Raw genomic sequence first — 25,073 nt, forward strand, 5'->3', positions numbered from 1 at the left:
CGCACACACACTCACACAGCTGATTGTAGGCGAAAGAAGAATATGTCAATACAGCTTCTTCAATACTGAACTGTTATCACCTCCAGTCCTGCTCATTGGCACTTTGTGATAGACCCACTTAACCCACTAGGGGACCTCTGGGCAAAAATGAGCTGTGGGTCCCATTTTGATCCACTTAAACGACACATGGCATAGAGACAGTCCTCCTAAGAAAAAATGATAGCATCAGTTGTCTGAGCAAATGGCCAAATATGAAATAGGTTTACGTCCAAGTGAGATGACCTGAAGTAGCCGCAGCGGGAGATGGTTAGATGGGTCAACAAAACATCAGACTGTGACACCTGTTTTCCTCGCATCTCATACAGACAGTCAGTGTGTCGCTGTCATATAATTTCCTGCTGCTAAAGTCTCATAAAACTGAGCTGTTGGTCACTGACCCAGCTCGACATAGAGGTCAGTTTGATTAAATAACAGAAACTCATGATAGCTGTGATTTTTCAGAGTTTAACTGCCAAGAACCTTTGTGTTACATTTGATCCTATCCCATCTCTTGATCAGCACATTAAAGAAATTACCAAAATTGATTTTTTTGCACTTGTGCAACATAGCTAAAATTAGGTTCTTCCTGATGCAGAGATCTTGAGTCATGCCTTTGTTTCTTCTTGATCATTGTAATGTTTTGTTGTCTTGTCTTCTGTGTTCTAACACTAAAAGTCTCCAAATTGTTCTGAATGTTGCAGGTGGAAGCTTAACTAAAACCAGGAAAACTGAACATATTACACCAAATTTAGCCTCACCTCAGTGGCTTCCTGTTCATGTCAGATCAGCCTTTAAGGTGCTTCTGATGACTTACAAAGCTGACCTCATTAGACCTCATGTCCCACCTCGTGCATTGCGCTCTCAGAGTGCAGGGCTCCCATCTGTCCCCAGAGTTAAACAGAAGTCAGCTGGCTGCAGGATCTTTTCCTGTTGTGCCCCTTTGCTCCAGAATAAACCCCCCAACACACACACACACACACACACACACCTGTTGCCATTATTTTTTCATCCGGTTGGTCTCAGTGACTCTCCTAACTGTAGTACTTATTGCTCTTGTTTGTCCTGCCGACAAGAATACATAAAACACTGACAGATGTGGCAGACTACGCAAACCAGCTTCATTATATTTGGCCTTGAGCCCTGGAAAACAACTAGTGCTCCTAATTTCACTCCCCTACACTTCATTTACTGTGTGCAGTTTGTTTTGTTCATTTATCTGAGAGCAAATAAACACATGCACCATGCAAGCATAGTATAAAATAATAAAGGCACTAAAACTGGATTTTCATATAGAGGTCATCCACAACAAAAGGCCTCAAGGCTTGCAACAATTCAGAGTCCACTTTAAGGCATTTATCGTTTTAGTTTATAGTTTTCATTAGTAGTGCATGACATACAAAATGGCCTTCAGTCAAATGGGTCAAAATCACTCAACAGCTACCTGAGGCATTTGGACATCTGGGGAGACTTCGTTCCAAGCCTTGATCATGGACTAAACTTCAGTCTTCAGTCAAGTAATTTTTCATAATTGATATTTCAACCAATAAGCATATCTTCTGATTGGATTTTGTGCAGGCAGAGTCTCTCTTTACTGAGACTCGACTGAGTTGTGTTGGGTCTGGAAAACACTGAAGACACTATTTTGGCAGAATCCACATGATTCTAAGCCAGCAGGACTTTAAGACCCTGCAGCCCACCCCATTTATGTACAAATGTAATCACGATACCAACATTGGGAATTTGGCCTCTTCCCATTGAGCTACAGAAAAATCAAGACACTAATCTGGCTCTCTGTTACCTCTGTTTCGGTGCTAATTGCTGCATCAAATAAATGGGGCAAATCTCTGCACTAGGTCCTAATCACTTATCTGCCATTAGTGCTTCTAGCCAGGGGGTGTAATTGGAGCAGCTCATAGTTGTGGAAAATAACTTGCCGTTATCATCAACAAAGGCGCAAGGGTGGCCCACTTACAGTCAGGCAACTATTGTCAGTTGAGAGCCAAATAAGGGGATTAAATGACAATTTCTCTGCTGCAGAATGTTGAATGTGAACGTGTGTGTGAGCTGTGTGTGAAATGACGCGTCAGGGCGTCCATGCATGTGTGACAGAACACTGGTGTTTTGATGTTTGTGTGAAAGGGTATCAACACTGCATGTGAGAAAGAGCATCCGTACTGGTGTGTGTGTGTGTGTGTGTGTGTGTGCGTGTGCGTGCTAAAAGACAACAGACATATCCAGAAACAAAGTCAGCCAGTGATAAGACCCAGACTCGCCTCAGAGCCAGAGATGTAGTCCCTCTCTTGACAAAACTCAGCGATAACTACGGCTCTGCTGCTCATAGCTGAAGAGCAGAAAAAGAAAAGGGAGAAGAGAAGACAATAATCTTTGTGCAAATGCCAGCTCTGAGTTTAACACTCTACAAAGTCACCTCCAATTTCGATTCATAAAAAAGATTGCATACGTCAGATCTTCCTAAGTACTGGGACTTTTAGGAGCCAAACTTAATTTCCTTAGTTGGCAAACACCTCCGCAATGTGTGATCTTTCAATTAGAGGGAGCTGCTGTGAGTTTGTACGATTTGTGTGTGTGTGTGTGTGTGTGTGTGTGTGTGTGGGTGGCGTGCGTAGTTCAGCCCAGTTACTGTGGCCTACAGTGACATCTGACCCTATTATGTTCCGACTGAATGGAAAGCAATATCCACTGATCTGTGAACATCCTCCCTCCCTCTGCAGCTGCATCCTTCAGTCTCAATTAATATGAAGGGCTGCATTTCGAGTGCTGATTGATATTAAGTGAAAAATGTAAAGGACAGCAAATATCAGCGAGGGCTGCCTTAACCCCCCCCCCCCCCTCCACACACACACACACGTACATGCTATGAAAACTGTATTCACTGTGTGTATTTGTTTGTCAGCCTGTGCGCACGCCCCAAGTATGCGTACCCTTCCACTCAGTATGCCTGAGGAGGAACACATAATTTACAAAATATCACAGATAATCGTGTTGAGATTAACGATCTCATTTTGATTAATGCTTAATGTTTAATTAACTCAACTTTAGGTCTTCAGCTTGTCAGAGGTTCTCCCGCATAGCAAATAGGCTTCTTGCCTGGTGTCAGGTACACCATGGGCACAAGCCTGTGAGGAAGTGGGGGAGATACATTTTATATTAATCTCCTGGGATGATATTTGTGGGCTGCCAGACGCAATGAATAATTAATATTACCCATATGAAATGAAAAATAACAAAATAAAAAAACAGCACATAGCAGAATGTGTGTGTTTGTGCGTTCAGGAGGTTTTAGATTGTGTGTGACACGTGTGTGCTTTTCTTAAACACATACACTACATCTCTCTGCTACCCAGATTTGACGTGTGTGTGTGTGTGTGTGTGTATGCTGCGAGTGCTGAAATGGTGTGTCTAATATGATGCCTATAGTATAAAAATGTGAGCACTTCTGAGTGTGCATCCACATGCCAAAGCAGAGGAGATTATGCCAACACTGTGTATAGTATGCATGAGCATGGGTGAGCGCATATTATGTCGGCGATTATACGCTCCTCTTTCTATCTAAGACATTTCTTTGAAGCTTAGGTTGGTGTACAAGACAAAGTAACCATGAAATTGACACCCAATCCCGTTGGCCGGACCACATCCACATCCAAATTAACCACTTAAATAGTCCCAGGCAAAGAATCTGAGCCTCTCTAGTAATAATTCATCAATATAAAATCCCTGCTTTTCAATATGTATTATATTTCCTAGCCAGGATATGAAAGCATGCAGTGTCTAGAACGCCCCCCCCGTCTCTCCACCCCTCCTCCTCCTGCTTCCTTCTCTCGGCTGACATACCCTGTGCCAGTCTGATAACGTGATTTCACGCAAAAGTGAAATCCTCCTCGTGTCTGATGTTTGCATCTCTCTCATTCCCCATCCACCCCCAACATCCACCCCTTCTTCTTCCTTCAGCCCCCCTGCTACCTGCACCTGACATTTGTGGGGAGGCTGCTTAAAGGGAAAAAGTGCTTTGTGGCAATGGCAGGTCTGTGCATGAGAGAGAAGGTGGGGGGGGGGGGAAATAAAAATCAATGCCTTAAGCAGGTGTGTCCCTGTATTTAAGAAAGACAGAGAGCAAGAAAGAGAGGGGGAGGGAGTGTCATTGGCAGGTACACGTGTGTCTCAGAGGTAAATGGGAGCTCTGAAGGGTAGTGTAGCATTTGGGAGTACGTTTAATATCAGATTAAGCATCTGACAGACGAGGGAGAAAGGGAGAGTATAAAAGCGTGTGTGCGGGAGAGTGTGTGTGTGTAAAACTACACCCTTAAGAGACATAGAGAGAGAATTAGTTTTTGAAAGATAGCCAAGAGATAAAATGACATTTACGGATCAGGACTTCACACGTCTTCCAGTCTTGAACATCAGGCAGCCTGTCCTTTCTTTGGGACCGATCTGTCACCTCAGCTGGGCCCTTGAGCTCAGAATAAGAACGTGCAGATAGAAATGGTGTACTCTTAAGAAAAAAGTTTTCTACAGAACACAAGCTTTTCTGATTTATTGAAAAACAGGAGGATTTTTGTTCCCACAAAGAGGCAGAAGTTTCTTTTTTTTTTTCCAACTGTGATTTTTTTTCCCAGGGAATATCAAGTAAGCCTGCACAAGCTTAATCATTTTCACCTTACTTCACATTCAGGGTTTGGCACCTTCACATCAGTCCACTTCCATCACTCCCACCACTTTGCTTAAAAAGCACCTTATACCATACTCTATTTTCTGGGACTATTTTCCCAGCAGCCACCATCCAATCCAAACCTGCCTCTTCAACCTCTAGGCTACTACACCCACTTCTTTACGGAAGCATGAGCAAATCGATCCACATACAAGTTTTATGGGACCGGGGCTGCTATGAGATCCTTTTCAGGGAGCGTGAAATGTTTTGAATGAAAAATGACACCTCTGGAATCAGCATCACCAGTTCATTTTCTGTTTGGGCACAAAACATGGCGCTATGGGAGAGGTTCAGGGAGCATAATCCACCATTTTCTGTGGTGTGGGGTGACCAACTTGCTTGTTACACATACAAACTTACACAATAATGATGAAAAGGTAGAAGCAAAACCATAACAGGCCAATGTCTTTTGGGCACAACACAAAAGCCCCTCTTGTGGCTGAATTACAGGCATTTTTGATACATTTGTAAATGGATCAAGATCATATTAATATATAAAATCTGAATTTTATTATAACACAGAAGAAGATACACACAAATTCTTATTGGCTTAGTTTTCTCTACAGTTTTTGGATTGAATTTCTCTCTCTGCAGTCACATGATGTCTCAGCAAAGTAAAGGTGTGGGTTTTTCAGATGATATGTTGTTTGTGATTAACATAAAGTCTCTGAATGAAAACAAAATTTCTTTTAATTATGTCCTTTGTCCATCTTTTTGTCTTTTGTCCCCTGAGGACAAAAGATAGAAACAACAAGAGTAGTGCTTTGAGCTAATGTCAACTTCAGTAAGCAAACATGCCCTAAGTGGCAATGCTAACATGGTGATGTTCAGCAGGTATGATGTTTATCACATTCTCCATCTCATTTTACTCACTCACTCACTTTGTAAGTGTGTTAACATTTGCTAACTAGCGCTAAATACAAAGAGCAGCTGAGCAGAAGGAGGAGGTTTGCCTTCAGGGCTTTCTGCCAGAAAGCCTTTCTAACACATGGTTAGTGTTGTAAAACGGTTGCTGTTTGGTCAGGTTTAGGCACCAAAACCCTTTGGTTATATCTTGGATCTTGTTTAGGAAAACACTTCACTTTTGGTTTTACACCAGACAAAAACAGTGGTCTCTTGGCTGTGTTTGACCCATCCATCCATCTTGACACCCTCCCTATCCTTTATACTGAATTTTGACAGAAAGGCGATCTGGCAGAGAGGCCTGAAGGCAAACTTCTCCCATGTGCTGCTGAGACTGATGGCAATGTCACTGGTTTTGCAGGTATTTGGTCAGAAACCAAAGCATTGGGAGGGGGGAATGGAGCCTACACACACACTCACACCTAGGGGCAATGAAGAGGGGCCAATTAACCTAACGTGCATGTTTTGGGGATGTGGGAGGAAACCGGAGAATCCGGAGAAAACCCACACAGACACAGGGAGAACATGCCGCTGCATTAGACAAATTAAAAATCTGATTTTATGATGCATCAGGAGATGAACAATATCAGTGGGATTCATTCTCTGAGGACCTTGAATATCTGTGCAAAATGTCATAGCAACTTATCCAATATTTGTTGAGATATTCCACACTAGACTAAGCAACGGCAAACAAATGGACATTGCTATCCATAGAGCCAAGCTGCTAGCATGGCTAAAAACATACCTAACGATATAATGTGTGATTAGAGATCCATCAACTGATCATCACTCATTTATCAGCCAAAAGCAGAAAGTTTGCTTAGATTTACTGAAGTTTTACATTTTTCTCCAAAGTTGTCATAAAAAATAAGTATGCAGGAGAGAGAGGGAGAGAGAGAGGTGTTTTTCTATTCACGCCAAAACTTACATACACTGCAGATAACAATATCATTCATCAGTCCTGCAATCATGATCGAGAATTTCTGCCTAAGTGAACGTCTGGCGGTCGGGTTTCACAAGCCAGTGAGAAGGTGGCAGTCGACTAAAAATAGCCCTGCAGCAGGGTCTCATAAATGGAAAGGAGAAACACTAAAGGGGAATGAAAAGAAAAACACGTACACAGCCAAGTGGTGATTTCATTTCCCTACCTGTCATAGCGCAGCTAAATAACTCTGGTCAGGGTATTACAAGCTCTGGGCTCGATGGCTCCGAACAGCAATCCCATACAGGTGGGAAATGAGTCGGAGGTAAAGAGGGAGAGTGAAAGTGATAAGAGGCAGAGAGAGGTAGAAACAAAAATGGAGAGTAGGGGTGGATGGATGGACCGAGAAGTAAAGGGGTGAGAGAGGACAAGAAATGAAAGGCATAAGGAAATTGAGAGGGAAAAGAAAGAGATGGAGAAACTAAGAAAGGGACTCCTAATACAAAAAAGAAGGATGGAAATGTGACAAAGAATCCAAATGGATGAAGGAATAGGAGGCAATGCCTCTGCTGTGTGTACACACAAGCACACATACAAAACACACACACACTGTGCATCCCAGTGAGGTAGACTACGACAGATGGAATTACACACTTCTATAACTCTGTAACTGTCCTGGAATACACACAAAGGCGACAGCTGACTTTCTAAAGGGAGAGTTCTCTGGGCAAGGTTACTTCCTCAGCAAGTTTACAATCTCTCTCTCTCTCCCTCACACACACATTCACACACACACACACACAGAGAGAGAAGAACAGAAAGATAGAAATAGAAATACTCTTTTAGTGATTCCAATCTGTACCATATTGCACAGTGTGTGACAAACTGCAGTGGTCTCCTGCCAAGGAAAAGATAGAGACTGTGTGTGTGCGTGTGTGTGTGTGTGACAGAGAGAGAGACTGGAAGAAAAGAAAGGGAGGTGGAGGTGGGGAATAAAAAGGTGTGGGAGGGGATACAAGAGAGACTGCACAGCAAGAGACAATGACCAAGAGAAGAAATGTGCATTTTTGTATTTGTGCCAAAGCAGAGCAGGGACAGGACACAGTTTGCTAATAAATGACTTTATTAGAGTGACAGTCATTAAAATCTGTGCACACAAAGAGCAGCATATGTATTGTACTTAAAGGTATCTCGGTCTTCCAGCCAGGATAAAAGTGCATGATAAGAGTATATTTAGGCTTCAAGGACACTTGATTGAAGTCATAAAAATGAAAGATGACTTGTTGGAACGGAGTCACTGCGGAATCTCTCACTAAACTTCTCATCCCTCCCTCCCTCCATCCCTCTCTGCCTCCATCCTTCTTTTTTTCCCCCCCTCTCCCTCTCTCCTCTGCGGACGTTTTATCCTGCCAAAACAGTGCCTTCGCCTCTTAACCCTCAGAGGTGGAGGCAGGGATAATTGAAAAAGTTCTCACACTGGGAGTTAAGGAAAGCAGATAAGGGAAGAAGTTGGACTGAGCAACACAACAAATAAACAGCATGAGTTTGTTTGGTCAGAAGAGTATTTGCAGCGAGACAGAGTAGGAAATGAGGGAGGAGAGAAGGAATCTGTCCTGAGTGAAAGGACGAGAAAAAAAGGGACTAAGCAATAAATGGAGAGTTTGTGTGTGGTAAAAAGGTAGGGGAGGGAGAGAAAGAGAGGATGAAAGGTTTATCTTATCTAGTTTAGCCATCGCTTCTGTCCACTGGATCAGAGCATAATACCCACTTATGCAAATACATCCACATCTCTGCTCCCCTGATGCTGTGGAAGCTCTAACAATAACAAAGGGTGTTTTGGTGTGGGCTTGTGTGTAAGCGCTTCTTTGAGTGTATGTGTGCTAGCTCAGTGCACCTCCTGGGTCTGTGTGTGGATTCTGTGTGTGTGCAGGAAAATGCTGTGCCAGGACAGACACCAGCATCCCCACCCTCCTCTCTGCCCATCCTGCAGCCATCCATTCGCCTCTTGCTTCCCTTCATCCCTCATTCCCTTTTCCTGCCTCCCTGCTGAAATCCTACTCCCCATCCCTTTCTTATTTTCTTCCATCTTTCTTCCCTCCATCGCTCCCCTCCCAGCCTCCCTGCCTTCTTCTCCCCCTCCTCTCCCCTTCCCTCCTTCTGTCACTGCCTTTGTCTTTTCACGGCCACCACAAATGGCTTCAGATCAATCAAAGGCACTCAACGAAGTTTGTTAGTGAGCCACTGTTGCCGGAGAATGAAGCCATGCACCCAGGGGTCCGCCACCCTCATAATTAAATAGCTGGAGGACTGAATGCTTTCCTCCCGAGGACCTCGTGCGCTCTCCGCTGACAATCTACCTCCGAGCGATTTGTGCCACAGCAAAACTAATCACTTAGGCTTGTGCAATCTCAGGCACGCTATTGAGAGAAAACCAGCTATATTATTAGGTTTTGGAAAATATCCACTGTTAATAAATGCACTAGGAGACACAGCTGATGCTGATTTGAAAGCGGGGTTAATCCAGTGGTTGTCTGGAGAATGGAGGAAGGTATGCTGATGAAATCAGTCGATGGGATGGACAGCTTCAGGTCTGGGACCTGTCAATCACAAACTGATTTACGTAAAGCAGGAAAATAAGCTGTGTGTGCACCAATCAATATCTCATCCTTTAAGTGCCAGCAAGAAATTACAACTGACCAGCACTCCGTATGCTGTACAACCTATGTATGGTACACTCACACGAACATGTATGCTACCACACAATGAGATCGGGTACAACAGCGTTTAATCAAACCTGACCTTTGGACCAGCGACAAACCCACAGAGAATTATCACTTAAGCCTGCAAAATGTTGGTTTTCTGGACCACAAACTGTTCTTACATGAACCTCGTTTCCTGCCACTTTTGCCTAGTTGTCCAGCACTGGACAGGATTGAACAGCAGAACATAGTGTAGCATCTTACAGCTAAAGACTCTTATTTTTCTAAGCAGTTGTAGAGACCAAAATAGACCTAAAATTGGGCTTGAATATTGGCCAAGAACCCAACCCTAGATGAACATCTAATGCCTGTCGGAAAGAGATAAATGTTAGCAAACACTTGGCAAAACAACTTTTCAAGATAAAAAAATATCAAAATATGTTATACAGACATGTAATTCCAAGGGAAATATTGTGAGGTTTTCCATAGCAAGTAAAATAATTTTCTATCAAGTCAGAAAGGTTACATTTCTTAATATCGCTGCTGTTTGAGTGGTGTATTGTGGTGTAGTTCACTTCCAGGTGGGCAAGGACGAGGAAAAGGAGGAGCAGCTGACCAAAGCAGAGGGAGAGGCAGAGGTAGGAAAGCTGATTGGCTGGAAGAGTAGGGCTGCGTACAAACACTGAATTTTAAATTAGACGAAAAGTGTATTGGATTAGAATCTCTGACTGCCTCTTTAATGCAGCCATAAAAAAAATGAATCATTGAAATGTCAGTCTGCATTCAAAGAACTAAAAGTCACATTTTGCCAGATGTGATACCATGAATGAGATTTGCACAACAAATGGAAGACATGAGCAGCATACCAATGCAGAACAGATTAACAAATAAATGTATGCACTTCTAAATGCACACAAACACTTTTCCCATCCAACGTTATGACAAAAGACACATATGCACACAAACAATAGCATTGGCAGAGCCCTGCCACTGCTGGGAATGCCTTGGCAGGCAACCTGTAGCCCAGCACTGCTGATGGTCTGATTGAGAGTGACGCAGAATGGACAGAGTGGGACGTCCTGGTCTATCAGGCATACTTTAAGCACAGCTGACAAGGCTGCCACTGAATGATTCTACTGTTATGGGGTGCCATTTTGAATATTAGCACCATTAAACAAAGTCTGGGTTAAACAACATTACAGATTCTGGGAGTGACTGCAGCTGGAATGGTAATAACAATAAAACAGTGATTGCTTTGCTGAGTCATAAGCTATGCTTCGTTTCTGCCAAAAAAAAAAAAAATTAAAAAAAATACACCGGTGGCTTGATGAGATGAACTCACGAGTCTCCCAGTTGACTTACATGTAAAACCCAGCCTCAATTGTGTTTATTCATTTGGGGCATAAATGTGACAAAAATTCAAAGCATGAAATTTTAATTTTCATGCTTCATCTTTCATGGAAAATATATCCTATTTTTGTTTTCATTGCCTGTAGGAGTATTGTGGGATGAGTATTCAACAGTTAAGCTTGCTAGTTCCAAAGTAATACATTTGTAATGCGTTATATAATCTTGGCACAACAACAGTGTTTCACAATGATTTAAGTATTTTAGCAACTTCAAGGCTGCGACTGATTTATATTTATTGAAAGCTAATGATATTCCAACATGGTGGCCTTTTAGACATGGACAGAGATGTAAATTTTATTCTCTTGTGAAGCAACATTCAAAAAAGGTATTAGTGCAATGGTTTGTACAGCGAATGTTTTACAGTTTTGCCTGAAAAATGATAGAAGGGATCAATTATCAAAATAGGTGGCAACTAGTTTTACTTTCAGTCAAACTGATTAATCAATTGATTGCTGCAGCTCTACAGGGCAGCAGTTTTTTTCGTTGTGGTTCTAATGTACGCTACATTATTACACTCTGTATGGCAACCATCTTAAGTAAGAAATTCCAGCTGTAAAGTGGAGATCTGAATCCATTCTTTTGTGGAATTTCAACCACCCTGTTCCAGTTTTATACCTGACAAATCTGTCTCAGCAGTCCTCACCAGTGAGCAGCCTGAAAAAGATATCTCCATCCAACCATTTTGTCCAGCTGTCCTGCCTGAAAAAAAGGATCTTCCTCTAAAACCACTCCACCAGAAAACCTCAAGGCCAGTTCACTCTGTGTGTCATGACTGACCAAAAAAATAAATAAAACCCCTGAAAAACTCAATCTAACATGTTCTTGTGTTAGTCCACTCCACTGCTCATAAACAGACAAAAACAAACACAGTCTCTCAACCGAGTCACCTAAAATATTCCGTGCTTGTCCGTTCCATTTTCCAGTCAGAGCAGGTCGCCACTTCAGCACAGAGTTGGAATGTAGAGACAAACAACCTTTCATGCTCACGTTCACACCCATGGGCATAGTCGCCAATTAGGGTAACCTGCATGGATTTAGACTGTGGGTGGAAGCTGGTGCACCCAGAGGGAACCCACACACACCTGACAGAACATGCAAACAGAGCAGAAGGGCCCCGGTTGGTTGGCGGGTTCAAATCCAGAACCTTCTTGCTGTGAGGGGACGGTGCTGACCACTGCACCACTGCATTGCCCCCATTCCATTTCCCCCAATTAAATTATCTCTGTGTTTCTCACCTGAGGCAGTTCATCTCATTGATTCTGTTCAATTTTCTACTGTTTCCTGGTGCAATAGCCTCTTTGCAACAAACATTTTTCATAATCCAATATTGTACCAACAACCCAAGAATCAAACAAAGAACTTAATTTAGGCATATGGCCCAGACTGGCTGGCACTCAGCAATGAAAGTATCATACTCTCCTTTGAGAAAAAAGTGATTTTGCTCCATGCTGTTTGTCATTTTATCTGAATAGATGTCTCTTTTTCCCTGTAGACCAGATCTTGGTCGTAGAATAAATGTCCAAAAGTGTTACAAATAGTTGAGATTTTATGGTGTTCTTCAGTTGTCCTTTTTTTAAAAAAAAAAGCCGAATGAATGGTGGGTGGATGCAAGATATATGCATGCTACTGACCTGAATTAGAGTGAAATATTGCTTCGCTCTCTTGCGTGACTTGGCATGAGATAAGTACGACAGAGACGCTGCTTTAGCGCTATCTGGAGGACAGTCCGTCCTCTGCTTGAAGGACAATGAGGAAGGAAAATTGATCACATCCCCTTTCTTTTCTCTCTATTACACTTTTCTACCCTTTATTTCTCTGTCTCTTCTTTTCTTTTTGTGCCCCCCCCCCCCCCCCCCCCCTTAAGCTCTCATTTATTGTCTCTTTGCCTCATTCACCCATCCATTGCCTTTCATTCTCTCAGTTTCAAATCTCTTTTCCCTGTAACCCTCCATCATTTGCACCATGTCTGCATGCCTCCTTTCACCCCATAAACAGTGTTTATGTGTTAGATGTTGTGCATATGAATATCAGATCGTCTTGATGTTTCCCCGGCACCAGCAGTCAGCCTGGGATATCACTCAGGATTTATCTGTCGTTCCACTCTGCTCTGCTTTATGGAGATGTCTCGAACACTGAGGTCAATACAGAAAGAGAAAGGAAGAAAAGGAAGAAGGGAGGGGGAGAGAGAGAGAGAGAGAGGGAGAGAGAGAGAGAGAAAACAGAAACAAGACTTGCCAACAAACTGCTTGTGTGTATGATGGATGCTACCAGATACAATCTGACTAAGCATGCGTATCCATGCATGTGTGGGGTAGAGCTGTGACTGTCATGTCTGAATGTGTTTAAGTGTGTATTTCATTGGGTGTTTTACATGCAGTCACAGGCGTGTGTGTGTGTGTAAAGCAATATGTGTAATATTAATGACAGTTACAGGAGACTGCAGGTGTGTTACAGGAGGAGCGTATGTTTCTGCATTGTGCAACGCATAAAAGAGAGTGTGTTTCCAGTGTTTCAGTAAAGTCAGGAAGCAAGTTGGGATATTTTTGGGGGTGTTTGGTCTTTGCGTTGGATTTAAAATGAAACAAAGTACTCACTCTCATTTTTAGCTTTAGGGTGTTTCTGTCTGTGTCAGGTAAACATTTTAGGCATTATGAATTAAATATTAGTCACTCAGGTATTGAGCCCTTTGTGCACTACCCAGTTTTAGGTGACAAAAATTACTCAGACTGTTGGACGACTTAAGAGACTTAAAGTCGAGCTGAAATAAAAATTATTTTTGCTAAAAACCGCAGTGTATGTATACACTATATAGACAAAAAAAACTACATCACGGTGTTCTATAAATAATTATTTTATTGTGCAGGACAAACACAGCACTGATTGTGTGAGCTGCCAATGACTAAGCAAGTGTTGAAAAAACATGAGCAAAAAGTGTCAGGGAATCAGCGGCAACATTAGCAAGCTAAGTTGATGTCCTTTCGCCTTCTGAGTGGAATTAAACATTAACAGCACTGTTGAATACTCTAAAGGAGAGGGCATGGAGGGAGAGACACGAGGCAAAGACACTGCATGAGATGAAAGGCAATTAAGGTGTTTTAAGGTACTAAAATGCTTAGCGCTGGCTCGGTCGCAAAATTTACACCTAATTTCAGAGTTCATAATTCAGTTACTTTGTGAAGGTGTATTATCTCCTCTGTCTATTGCAATATACAAGAGTTTGGTTTCTTCATTCTGGGCTACTGTTGAAACATATGTCAACTCCATAGAAGAACTCTAAACTTATAAGGTAACAAAAACGCAATCATTCTCAGTTTCAGCTGATTATATACTAATAAAAACACAATCATGACTAGAATATTATTATATCCTGTACGCTGGACCTCTTAGTATTTGCCTGAGGTTCACAAACATTAGCAGACACCTGGTTTCTTCTTTGGTCAGGCTTTGCCAGGTCTGTGCTGCAGTTGACTTCATTTCAGTTTTCCACTTTCTTGGGTTGGGGGCTTCTTGCTCCTAATCTATTCTGCAAATTGAACTGAAGTCAGATGAGTGACTCAACCAGAATATTGCAATTTATGGCTTTAAGCACCTTGGTGTCCTGGTCTGTATGTTTAGGAACACTGTCCCAGTGCGTGGCTCCATAAACCAACAGGACACCAACAGAATGCAGATCATTTCATTTCAAATGCGACAAGCTGAACGACGAGTGCCAAGCAGGTGAAACAGCTGCATTTCTACTCGTGTAACTGATGGAAACCATGTAACGTCGTGTGTTTGTGTGTGTACATGATTGCCACTGGTGCACCGTTGTGTGTCTCCTTTTAGACAGCTTTTCCTCTGTGGGCAGGTGGTGTTGAAGCCCATCCAGATGGGTTCTAAATCATCCCTGTTTTCTTGCCAACTCCCAACATAAATATCTCAGAAGGAACACAGAAGTTACCTTGGGGTCTACCATCTTTCAATCCCCTCTCTACACCTCGCCTGCCTCTCAAATAACTTCATCTCTGACAGCTTTTTGCTCTGTCACCTCCCTGTCCCCTTTTTCCTTCTTTTATCTTCCTTTATCATTACCAGCTTGCTCACTTTACTTTGCTGTCGTTTTCTCACTTTTTTTAATCTTTCTTTTTCCCCCTCTCAACCTGTCTGAATCACTCACTCTGTCTAAGCCTGTTTTGGTGTGTGTCTTTCTCTTCCATACTCTCAGTCCTTTGTTTCTTTAATTTTGTCAGCCCCCTTTCTGGACATTTTACCCCATTTCTCGTCTTCACCCCCGGGTGTTTGGCCAACCTGCCGCTTTGACACTCGCTCAGCCGTGTCCCAGAGCCATCTGTCAGCATCTGTTTAATCTCACATTAGCACATGTCTCTCTCACCTTCTCTCACCTGTCTTGCCTCCTGTCTGCCTCTCCCGTCTGTTTGTCTTTCACCTGTGACCTATGGGAGCTTCTCTACGGCCCTATGTGTGTGCGAGTTGTCTCCAAGTCTGCCCTTATCACTGAAGCCCACCTGGCCTAGATTTCTGGTGTTGTGCCTCAGTTGTGTCCCACTCGAACACAATAACACACACATTCTCATGTGTTAACACACACACACACACCAATGGCTGCTGCACAGACAACAACATGACATTAGTTCTATGCAAGGGACTTTAGTAACTTTGGAAAGATGTGGAAAGTTTGAGAGTATATGTCAACATTCTGTTTTTATCGTAGGAAGTTTTCGAGTTTGCATGAGTCTAACCAATTAGTGCAGTGTGTGTGTGTGTGTGTGAGCATTCACTTATCTGTATGGGTGTGCACATGTTGGTGTGAGGGTGTTTTCCAATCACAGATAGCTCGAAGTTATCACTCACTAATCCTCTAATGAACCAACACAGTTTAGATAAAACTGCCTCCATCAAACTCCTCTATGGAAGAGAAAGCACGAGGACCAGGCCCCCTGTCATCCCTCCCTGCACTTCTTCAACACCCCCACCCCCTCCTATACTCTACCATCACTTCTTCTGCTCCTACAGCCTTCAATTTATCCCTATCCCTTCCTCTGTGTCCCTTCTTCACTCATTCCACACCCACTTTGGAACTTTCTTCCTTGATAATTTCTCCCTTTCCTCCTTCCTTGGCCTTCCTTCCCTTCTTCCTCATTGTCAGATTTATTATTTCTTCCTTGATGTACCCTTCCCTTGACTGAATCCTTCCCTTCTTTACAATCCTTCTTTCCCTCACTGCATACCATTTGATTATTTCCTTTCTTCCTTGTTCCACACCTGAATTCTCATTTCTTATCTGATCACTGCTTCACTCGTTCCATATCTTATTCCTCCTGTTACTCTCTCTTCCTTGTGCTCTCCTGCCCTCCTATCTGAGCTCCAGTTTCACTTTCCTGACCTTCTTCAACTTCACTCTCCTCTTGCTTGATCCCTACTCGTCTATAGTGTCCTACCGGATCTCCGTTTGTTCACTGATTCCTCCTCACCTCACATCCTACTACCAGGTTCTTACTTTTCTTGCTCTCTTCTTTCCTAGTTTCCTTTAACCCAATTTCTCCATTTTGCCTTCGGTTTCTTCTTCCTACTGGATTCCTGTGTCTGGATCCCTCCTTGTTTTGTCCTTTGTCGTTGTTTTGTATCATCAATTTCCTTCGCTTCCTCCTTGATTCTTCCTTTTCTTGTTCTCTAGGAAAAGATCCTTCCTTCCCATGTGAACTGCAGTATTGGATCAATTCATTTCTTTCTGTATCACTGCTTGTCAATTTCATATTTCCTCTCCCCTCCTTCCCCGTTTCTTTCACTGTTCACATTTCCATGGCATTTAATTCCCCTTTCTTTTTCTTCCATCCTGTCCTTCCTTGATACCTTATTCACATTCCTTGATCCCTCGTTTCTTGATCCCTACATACCTCCTCAATCCTTCTATTAACTTTTTACAGTACAATGACAATCCTCTCTCCCTGATACATGCAGCCCTTCTTTTCCGTTCTCCCTCTATCCATCAATGGTATGCTGCATTTATTTATTTATTTGTTTATTTACCTCTGTAGAGAGATGCGGTACTGGTGTAGAGTTACTGCAAACATTTGTGTCACCAGAGGCAAAAACACGAGTCAAACACAAGCCAAACATAAGAACACGAACTCAAATGCCATACGGAGCAGCTCAAACAGGCCCTGAGTCTTTTTGGTAATACACACTCCGCTCTTTCTGCTCTGCTCAATTAATCTGGCTCAGTCAAGACCGAGCTGAACTGTCATCATAACACTAATAAAGAAAAAGCTTTGAGCTGTTTGCATTAAGTGCCCCGCTTGTCTCAAACTGTCAGTTTGCCGGCGGCTCTGGCTCGGCACAAGTTTTGTCCCTCTCTTTCCACTCGTTTATTCCACTGTGGTCCGGGCACAAATCCCCTCATCATCTCAAAGAAAACACTAAAGGCAGCATGGCCTTGCAAAGCCTCATTAGGCTTAATAACCTTTACTGAGCACAGAACAGACCCTGGATGTGTGTCTATGTGTGTGTATGAATCACATATATGCAGGTATACATTTGTGTGGGGCGTGTGCATGTGCTTCTTTGCATATGCTCGTGCGTGGGGGTGTGTGTGTGACTGTGTGTGTGTGACTGTGTGTGTGTGTGTGTCCTCAGAGAGCAGGGTTAGCTCAGAGCCACAATGCATCTTATTCAGCAGGGTCCCTGGATGAAAATGTAATTTCATTCAAAGTCACAAATTGGGTTTTTTACTGTACTAATCTTCATTTTACTAAGCAGAATGAGGTATGTCATTAAAAAAAGGAGTGACTTAATGAAAGAATGCGGGATGGATAGATTGCAGAGGGGAAAGTAGTTTCCCACCAGAACGATAAAGGTTATTCCAAATTATAAACATTAAAAACTCTATAAATAATATACGTCATGAGTGTATTTGAGTGTGTATTGTAGTGATTAGTTTAGGCTTTCAGCTAATACTGTGATTCAGAGGGACTATAGTACAGTAACAAGTGCCACGGGTTGAAGCAACAGGATCCAAGCAAATATGCTTTTGTACAATAATGTGCATACATACGATCAAGGTCTGGCTAAAACAAAGAGGCAGGCATCTCGTTTGTGGGGAATATTATAACATTTAATGTCGAAATAATTGAGCTAACTGAACTACAAAGAGAAGAAGAAATGGAATTAGCCTGTGAAATATGGTCCTTTACATTATGCTTCACGGAGGAATTTCAGCCATTCAATAATAGTAAGCGCAGCTGGGGCTAAAGTGGCAGTAACTGAGCTGCAGGAATGCAGCTTCCACTGTGAAGTATGACAAATAATGAATTCACACCATACCACCCATCTCACCTAATCACATTCAGGAATCAGCAAAACCATTTCCTTCAGCTCTCCCTGCTAATACATTTCCAGAATAGAAATCATGATCCACAAAATAATTCCGGCGATATTATCAGCAAATCTAGAATTGTTTGGTAAGACCTCGCTTTAGAAGGGCCGGCCACATTAAAAATGGACCGAGATTGCAGAGATGTTCTCATTCAATTAAATCTGTTGCCAGTTGTGCAATCGAATTATTAAATTCCGTAATGACTATGCTGCTGCTACCAGCACAGCCTGTCGTACTGGTAGAAAAACCAATTCCAAACCCCAGCTCATTCATTTTTTGGGTTAATTAAGGTTATTTTTGGATTCCTTCACTTAAACATCAAATACCCTCAATTTCATTTCTCAGCCTAATTCCATGAAAAGCTACTGATGAACAAATCACCTGCCCAAATACCCATTATGGCCCTGATGGGAATTAGAAGGCCATTTCCGTTCTCTGTTCCCTCCTCCCTCTGTCCCCTCTTCCGTTCTCCTCCCCTCATCCTCCCTGCCATAGATGGACGGGGGAGATTTAGAGTTAGGGGTCATGCAGTGGTTCTAATTAGCTTAAGTAGGTTGGGAGGAATAAGCACTTCCTTTGCTGAGACGCATCACCAAGTCCCACAGCTCTGTCTGACTAAGCAGAGGGAGAGAGCGCAGACGGACAGCCGACCTCCGTCTCCGTCTGCCTTTCTGTCCCGCTGTCTGTCTGTGTCCTTTGTCTGTCTCTCTGTCTGAAGGAATTTTCCCAGTATTGCAACACAGGAATGTTTGGACTTCAGAGAGCTCATGAGGAGACAGTCACTCGTCAAATATGCAAGGATAATGAAAATATCTACCATGACACTCCCCAATAAATGTCACACATTCTGTACGACACCCACTCTATGGCAAGTTTATATTTTGTGTTTTTGTTCTCAGATTAAACAGAAAATATTAAGTTACCTGACAAAAAGAAAAATCATACCATGCCATTACTGATTAATGCTTGACAGGCTCTGTTTTTTCTTGTTCTTTGACCTTGAGGAAATCTCTTCTGCTTGGAAACACACTCAACAAGTCCACTGTTATTTTTTGTGCATAAAATTTGTGTAAAATTTACTTGACAGTTGGAAAGCACTTCCTCCTGCATGTGCAAGTGTCTCTCTGTCTCTTTCTTCATGTATGAGTATGTGTGTGTGTGTGTGTGTGTGTGTGTGTGTGCTTCTCTCTCTGATGTCCAGGGAAGGGAGGGATCTGTTCACCAGAAAAAACATGGGCTCACTTCCCAATACCCTGCAGAAAGATCTCCACAATTTCAAAAACTCAGAGGAGAGGACCAATTCCAAAAACAAACCAAGAAAAAAAACCCCCACAACTCCTCTTTTTGGATCGTTCTGTGACGGATCCGGCAAATTTTCTGGCAGAGGCATTTGTTTTGTCTCTGCATTTCTCCAGCCCTCCTTCCCTGTCTCAGGAGTACTCCACCCCCACTGATACTAAAATGAATGTAAATATCTTTTTTAATTAGAATGTGATCTTCTGTTTGTGTGTTGTTGCTATCAGCAGAGACAGCGATGTATGATTCTCTGTTTGTGCAGGGTAACAATTTGCCTCCCCGTTGACCCAACACACTTGTCATTGCCCTCTCTGTGTGTGTTTAAGGACCTGTCCCACCTCCTACTGGCCTCCTTTTTATTTTATTTCCCACATTACTGCGTGTTTAGAGAGGTGCACCCTGTAGCGTTGAAGAAAGAGAAGCCATTTCAATCCTTCACTGGCCATGTACATGAATGTTATATTGTTTTAGGGCAGCAGCTAACCATTGTATTCATTGAAGCACTGGGTGTTTTTTTATGATAAACTGATGGTTGTTGTTGTTATTTTACCCCTTGCAAGGAAAAATATTACATTTACATTCATATAAATGCAGAAAAGCAGCATATCCTTAAATATGAGAAGATGGGAAAAGATTAAGTTTGACATTTTTGTTTAAGAAATGATGATAACAATTTTTTGTTCAATTAATTTTCTGTTGATCAATTAATTCACTAACTGAGCAATCGTATAAGCACAAAACTGTTACCCAAACAACAACGTATAGTGTTACAAAGACAGAAAGGGAACAGTCTTAATATTTCAGATTATTTAAGATTCTATGCCAGTTTCCACTATCTGCTATATTTTATCATATATTTGGTTCCAAATGGATGAATTAATGCAGTTCATTCTCCTGAAGGTCACTCTTCCTTGGTCACATATTGTTCTCAGTACTGTGACATCTTTAAGCTGGGATTTCTGTTCAGGAATTCCTGGCTCTTGTTCCTGATCTTTTATTTTCCTGTCAGCTCTTACTCCTCTTGTTTTATTTCTGCTCATGCTCATAAACATCACATAGACCACAAACACCTTCTCGGAACCAAGAAAGACCAGCCTGACAGTGAGAGAAAAATTATTTCATGAGTTTAATATGCGGCTGAAGCACTTTTGTGAAGCATAAGGACAAAAGCCATTTATATGAAAATGCTGCTTGACAATATTGCTAAAAATACTGAAAGGCTGTGACAGAGAGACACAGAGAAAGAGAGCGATGGTTGTTCTCTTTTGCCCACTGACTGCTTGGCACAGTTCTGTGGACCTGAAAGGCCTCCCACAGCTCAAAAAAAAACCCATCTCCTCCTTCCAGGCCCACCGCTTCTTCTCCCTCTCCCCTCATCCCTCCCCTCCCTCCCTGCTTATCTCCTTGCATTGCCGACACATCCGTCAAGTGGGTTGACTTCTCATTCATGCAAGCTTTATTGAAATCGAATAAGCAATCCATTGTTGACAAAGGGACGCGACAGGACAAGGATTTCAGACTTTAACTATAGACTCCCCCCATCACACACACACACACACACACCTCCCTCTTTCTCTCCTCCCTGTCTCCTTAATGCCACCTCTTAGTTCAGTGTGTGTGTGTGTGTGTCTCAGCTGAACCTGTGTGAAAGTTGAAAGTCCTCTTTATGTGCACGAGCCTTTCTGTGTGTGTGTGTTTGTGACCGGGGGACGCAGTTGGCTGGTCAGTTGGATAGAAGCGGATATGACTGGAGCTGCATTGACTGGCAAGCAGATCGACTGCTGAAGGGAGAACTAACGTGACACACACTCACAGACACACGTTGATTGCCTACCGGCAATTTGTACACACACATACATAGACACACACGTGAACACACACAAAAAGCCCAAGCTGCAGACAATTCACCTCTCCACAGCATCCATCCATCAATATCTCAACTGTTTGAACAATTCACACTGAAAGGTGCCAAAACACAGTCTTCAATCATATTTGCACACACACTGTACACACTCTCTCTCACCTTTTCAGGCTCACACACACACACACACTCACACAAGAAGAGAGCTTAAAGAGAGAGAAAAGTATTTCACTTTAAACCTCTGCTGCTGGAAGGCTTGAGGGCTCAGTCCAATAACAAGGCAGAGCTACCAGATATTAAACATGCATGTGATGGGCCTGCAGGTTCGCCAGCCAAGCTCAGCTGAGATCAGTCTGACATCAGACTTTCCTGGAAGAAAACATTTAGCAATGAGACAATAAATGGTCTTCTAATCTACAACGCCAATTATCTATATTACTTTTTTCTTTTGCTATTTCTGTTCCTAATATTATTATTCTGGTCATCCTCCAGATTTAGTTTAAAAAATAATTCCTGTTACAATTACCTTCACTTACACTATTCCATTGCTTTTAACCAGGCTTAAAATCTGGCAGATGAGAAGAGTTTTGCTCCAGCTCAGACACCACAATCCTCGCCACAGGCTAATGGGTCAGTCAGTGGTTGTCAACTATCTGATAAAGCTCCAAATTAAAATATGTTCGGCCATGGGCAGCTGCTTATTGAAGTGCAAGGTGCAGAAAGCACAAAAACAATGAAATAAGCCTAACCTCCAGTGCTTTATGTTTTCTGTTCCTTTACAGATGACTGCTAGAAACAGAAGCATGAAAACACACGCACCCGTACCTTAGTGACAAGAGGTTCTGTGTCCTCAAGGATGGAGATGAAGGGGATTTCCAGGAAAGATGAGAGGAACTCCACCTGGATCAGCTCCTCCCTGGAGCGGGGGAAGGCAAGCACAGCGGATACCCCTCTGACCACCAGGTCCTCGCAGGCGCTACGGGACAACGACTCCGGGTCCCCTCCCGCAGGCGATCGAGCCACCATCTCAAGGCTCAGGTTGTAGGGCAGCAGTGGAGGTGTTTGGGAGGTTGTCGTGGACGAGTCTGCCCCTCCACTCTGGTGGCGGAGGCTAGCCAGGGCGCGGTTGAGCGCGTTTTGTATCCGTGCCGGCTGACGGGTCGGCAAGAGCGCACCCAGACGCACGGTGTGTCCTATCCGGGCGAGGATGTGGCAAGGCTGAGGGTGCGGGAAGCAGGGCTCCGGGGAGGAGAACGCGGTTAGTAAAAGAAGCAGCAGGAGCGGTCGTGCAGTGAGGAAGAGGAGATGAGGTCTCCCGGGGGCGAGGCAGTAGGTCCAGAGTCCAGAGAGAGACACCATGCTGTAGCTCCGACACACAACAGAGGAGGACTGGGCTCTGCTCAACGGGAGATGGCATAGCTCCCTCTTTCTCCCGGATCCACCGCTTTCTCGGACTTGATGGTTCTTTTCTTTCCCCTCCTTCTTTTTTTCTTTGTTGATGCACGCTGTCGACGGTGATTTGTCGGCGTTTTGACGTTTCGCCTCTCACCTCTTCAAAGTTTTTATGTCAACAGTAAAAGACGCGCTGGTGGAGGAGAAGAGAGATGAGCGCTCGCAGCTTAGAGCGGTCGCCCCGCTTCTGTCAGTCTCTGCTGGAGGAAGGCACACCAGCTGTGAAGTGTGTGTGTGTGTGTGTGTGTGTGTGTGTGTGTGTGTGTGTGTGTGTGTGTGCGCGTGTGTGTGCGTGCGTGTGTGTGTGCGTGTCCACGCGCCTGCCGGCCAATAATCTAACCTCTCACGGAGCCTGCCTCTTGCTGAATTTTAATGAAAACTCGTCGGGTAACATTTCCTGCTGCCTCTTTTTCGGGTCCCAGAGAGATTTGCTCGTAATGTTTTCATTCAGAATTGAAACTACAAGCATAAGAAGATGTTTCCTTATGATTATTTTATGAATCTTCTAGAAAGACAATCCAGTAAAACGCTATCCTCTCCCCCTTTGGACCAGCGTTTACTCTCTTATTTCCGTACTCACTTATATTTTTGCTCAACACTTGGCTCTATGGCAGGCAGAAATGTTTAGGTCACACACGTATAGAGAGGAGAAGTATAACCCAATTTAAGTTTTTCATTAAAAGAATTTGATACTTTTCTGAAATTGGATCCTGTTATAAATTGTGGCCCTTTGTTTCGTGAGTTAATAGTCTACTTTTAAGCACCTTTGCAGCGTTGACCGGGATGTCCCTGCCAGGTTGGCCAACACAAAGCTAATAGCTTGCTGAAATCTCAACTTTCCTCTGAGATTTATTCCCACTCGCTTCCTGCCATCCAAGTAGAACATTATCCGTTGTGTAACCACATCTTTTCAGCACCATGGACAGCGCCAACGCCATAAAAGAGATCTACTGTGCATGCTAATTTGGCTTCATGTAAGGGACAGCACTCAGTCCTCCCTTCATCTATTCTGCACTCACTTTTCTTTCCTCTGATCTAATTTGCCATCATTAGAGCAGAACATTCAGTAAATCTCTGTGCCAGCCATCTAAATCTGGGCAGTGGTGTGTGGTTCCGTGGGTCCCCGCACTCTCGTTTCCTGATAATTCCATGTTTGTTGACACCTATCTCATTCTGTCTTTCTGCCACTGCTTTTCTTTGTTCCTCACTCTCTGTAACTTAGGCACGGGGTGATGCTGCAGGGCCATTTCAGTGCAAAAGGTCTGACATGAAAAGGTTTTTCTGACATGCCTGCAGATAGAAGTATCACTGCCTCTCTCTCACACACACACACACACATCCCCGGGATCAACAAGTCATTTCACAGCCTGCTGGGTCACTTGGTGTGATACGGGTACAGTTTACTGACAAATCTGATACGGCTGGGCAAAAAGTGTTTTCTTACCTGTCCTCCGTCTCCACATGCTCTACTTGCTTCATATAGGAAAAGAGATGAAACCCAACACTGTGGGCTTTGTTCTGCCGCAGAAACCAGCAGCATTAAACTTGCATGGATCTTCACACACTCTCCCTCAGGTACCTGTTGAAGGCGGGCAGGACTGAGTATAAACTAAGTGTTTCAAAATGTACTCCTCTTTGTTTATGCTGTGAAATGTGATGATTGCTGGGTCAAGTGTAGTTCATCGCAGGGTGGTTTATCCAAAAATGTGTCTGCATGCGCCAGGCTGCTGATACAAACTTCTCTGACCAAGATGTGAAAATTTAATCCGCATGGGGGGACTTTTTGAAGACCAAGAAACAAACAGAAAGCGAAAAGCTCAGATTTCGAGTTCTTATTCTTTTGACTGGATGTCAATAACATTGTGAAAAGGGTTATTATATGTCATGCTGAGTACTGTGTATCAGTTTACATGAACTGGAGTATATTCTCAATTCACAACTACTTTAAATAGTGTAACACATCACCCCCAAAACTGGGTTAGATATGCATAATGGCACTGTGCATAATGAAATCCCACTCAAACACCTAATTTTTCTTTCAGAAAATAGATGTTGTTCTTTGGGGAGGCATCTCCTCATATTGTCACTAAACTGTACATACAGCTCTAAAAATATCAACAAAAACACTCAAAAAAAGACATAGGGTACGGCTTACGCTATAGAGGAAGCAGCTCAAATCAAATCCTCCACAAGAGTGAAAAGAATTAACTGTGAAATGAATTACATGCATTGTTAGCCATAGACACAAACACATAGGCTGGTAAGTGGCTGCAAGACAAATTGCAGCATTGGGAGCATTGGGAATAGATATATCTCAGCAGCAGGCACAAACAGAATTTCAAAAAGGTGCACTGAGATGTAATTTTATTTTTGGGCAAGGTGACTTGTTCCCA

At 43.0% G+C, this 25,073-nt stretch overlaps 1 protein-coding gene across 2 annotated transcripts in view; it reads right to left on the reverse strand.

The window, feature by feature from the left end:
• The window catches only part of grin3ba (glutamate receptor, ionotropic, N-methyl-D-aspartate 3Ba), a 65,666-nt gene extending 42,092 nt beyond the window's left edge, over positions 1-23,574 (reverse strand). The window contains exon 1 of one of the 2 annotated variants that reach the window (XM_046413148.1): positions 22,054-23,571. In XM_046413148.1, the coding sequence (XP_046269104.1) occupies positions 22,054-22,587 (534 nt within the window). In that variant the 5' untranslated portion in view covers positions 22,588-23,571. Of the gene's footprint in view, positions 1-22,053 lie in introns of both variants that reach the window. The other variant, XM_046413149.1, reaches the window with a different exon arrangement.
• Positions 23,575-25,073: the final 1,499 nt, after the last annotated feature.

The sequence above is a fragment of the Scatophagus argus genome, chromosome 15, assembly GCF_020382885.2.
Source record: "Scatophagus argus isolate fScaArg1 chromosome 15, fScaArg1.pri, whole genome shotgun sequence".
NCBI classification, from domain to species: Eukaryota; Metazoa; Chordata; class Actinopteri; family Scatophagidae; genus Scatophagus; species Scatophagus argus.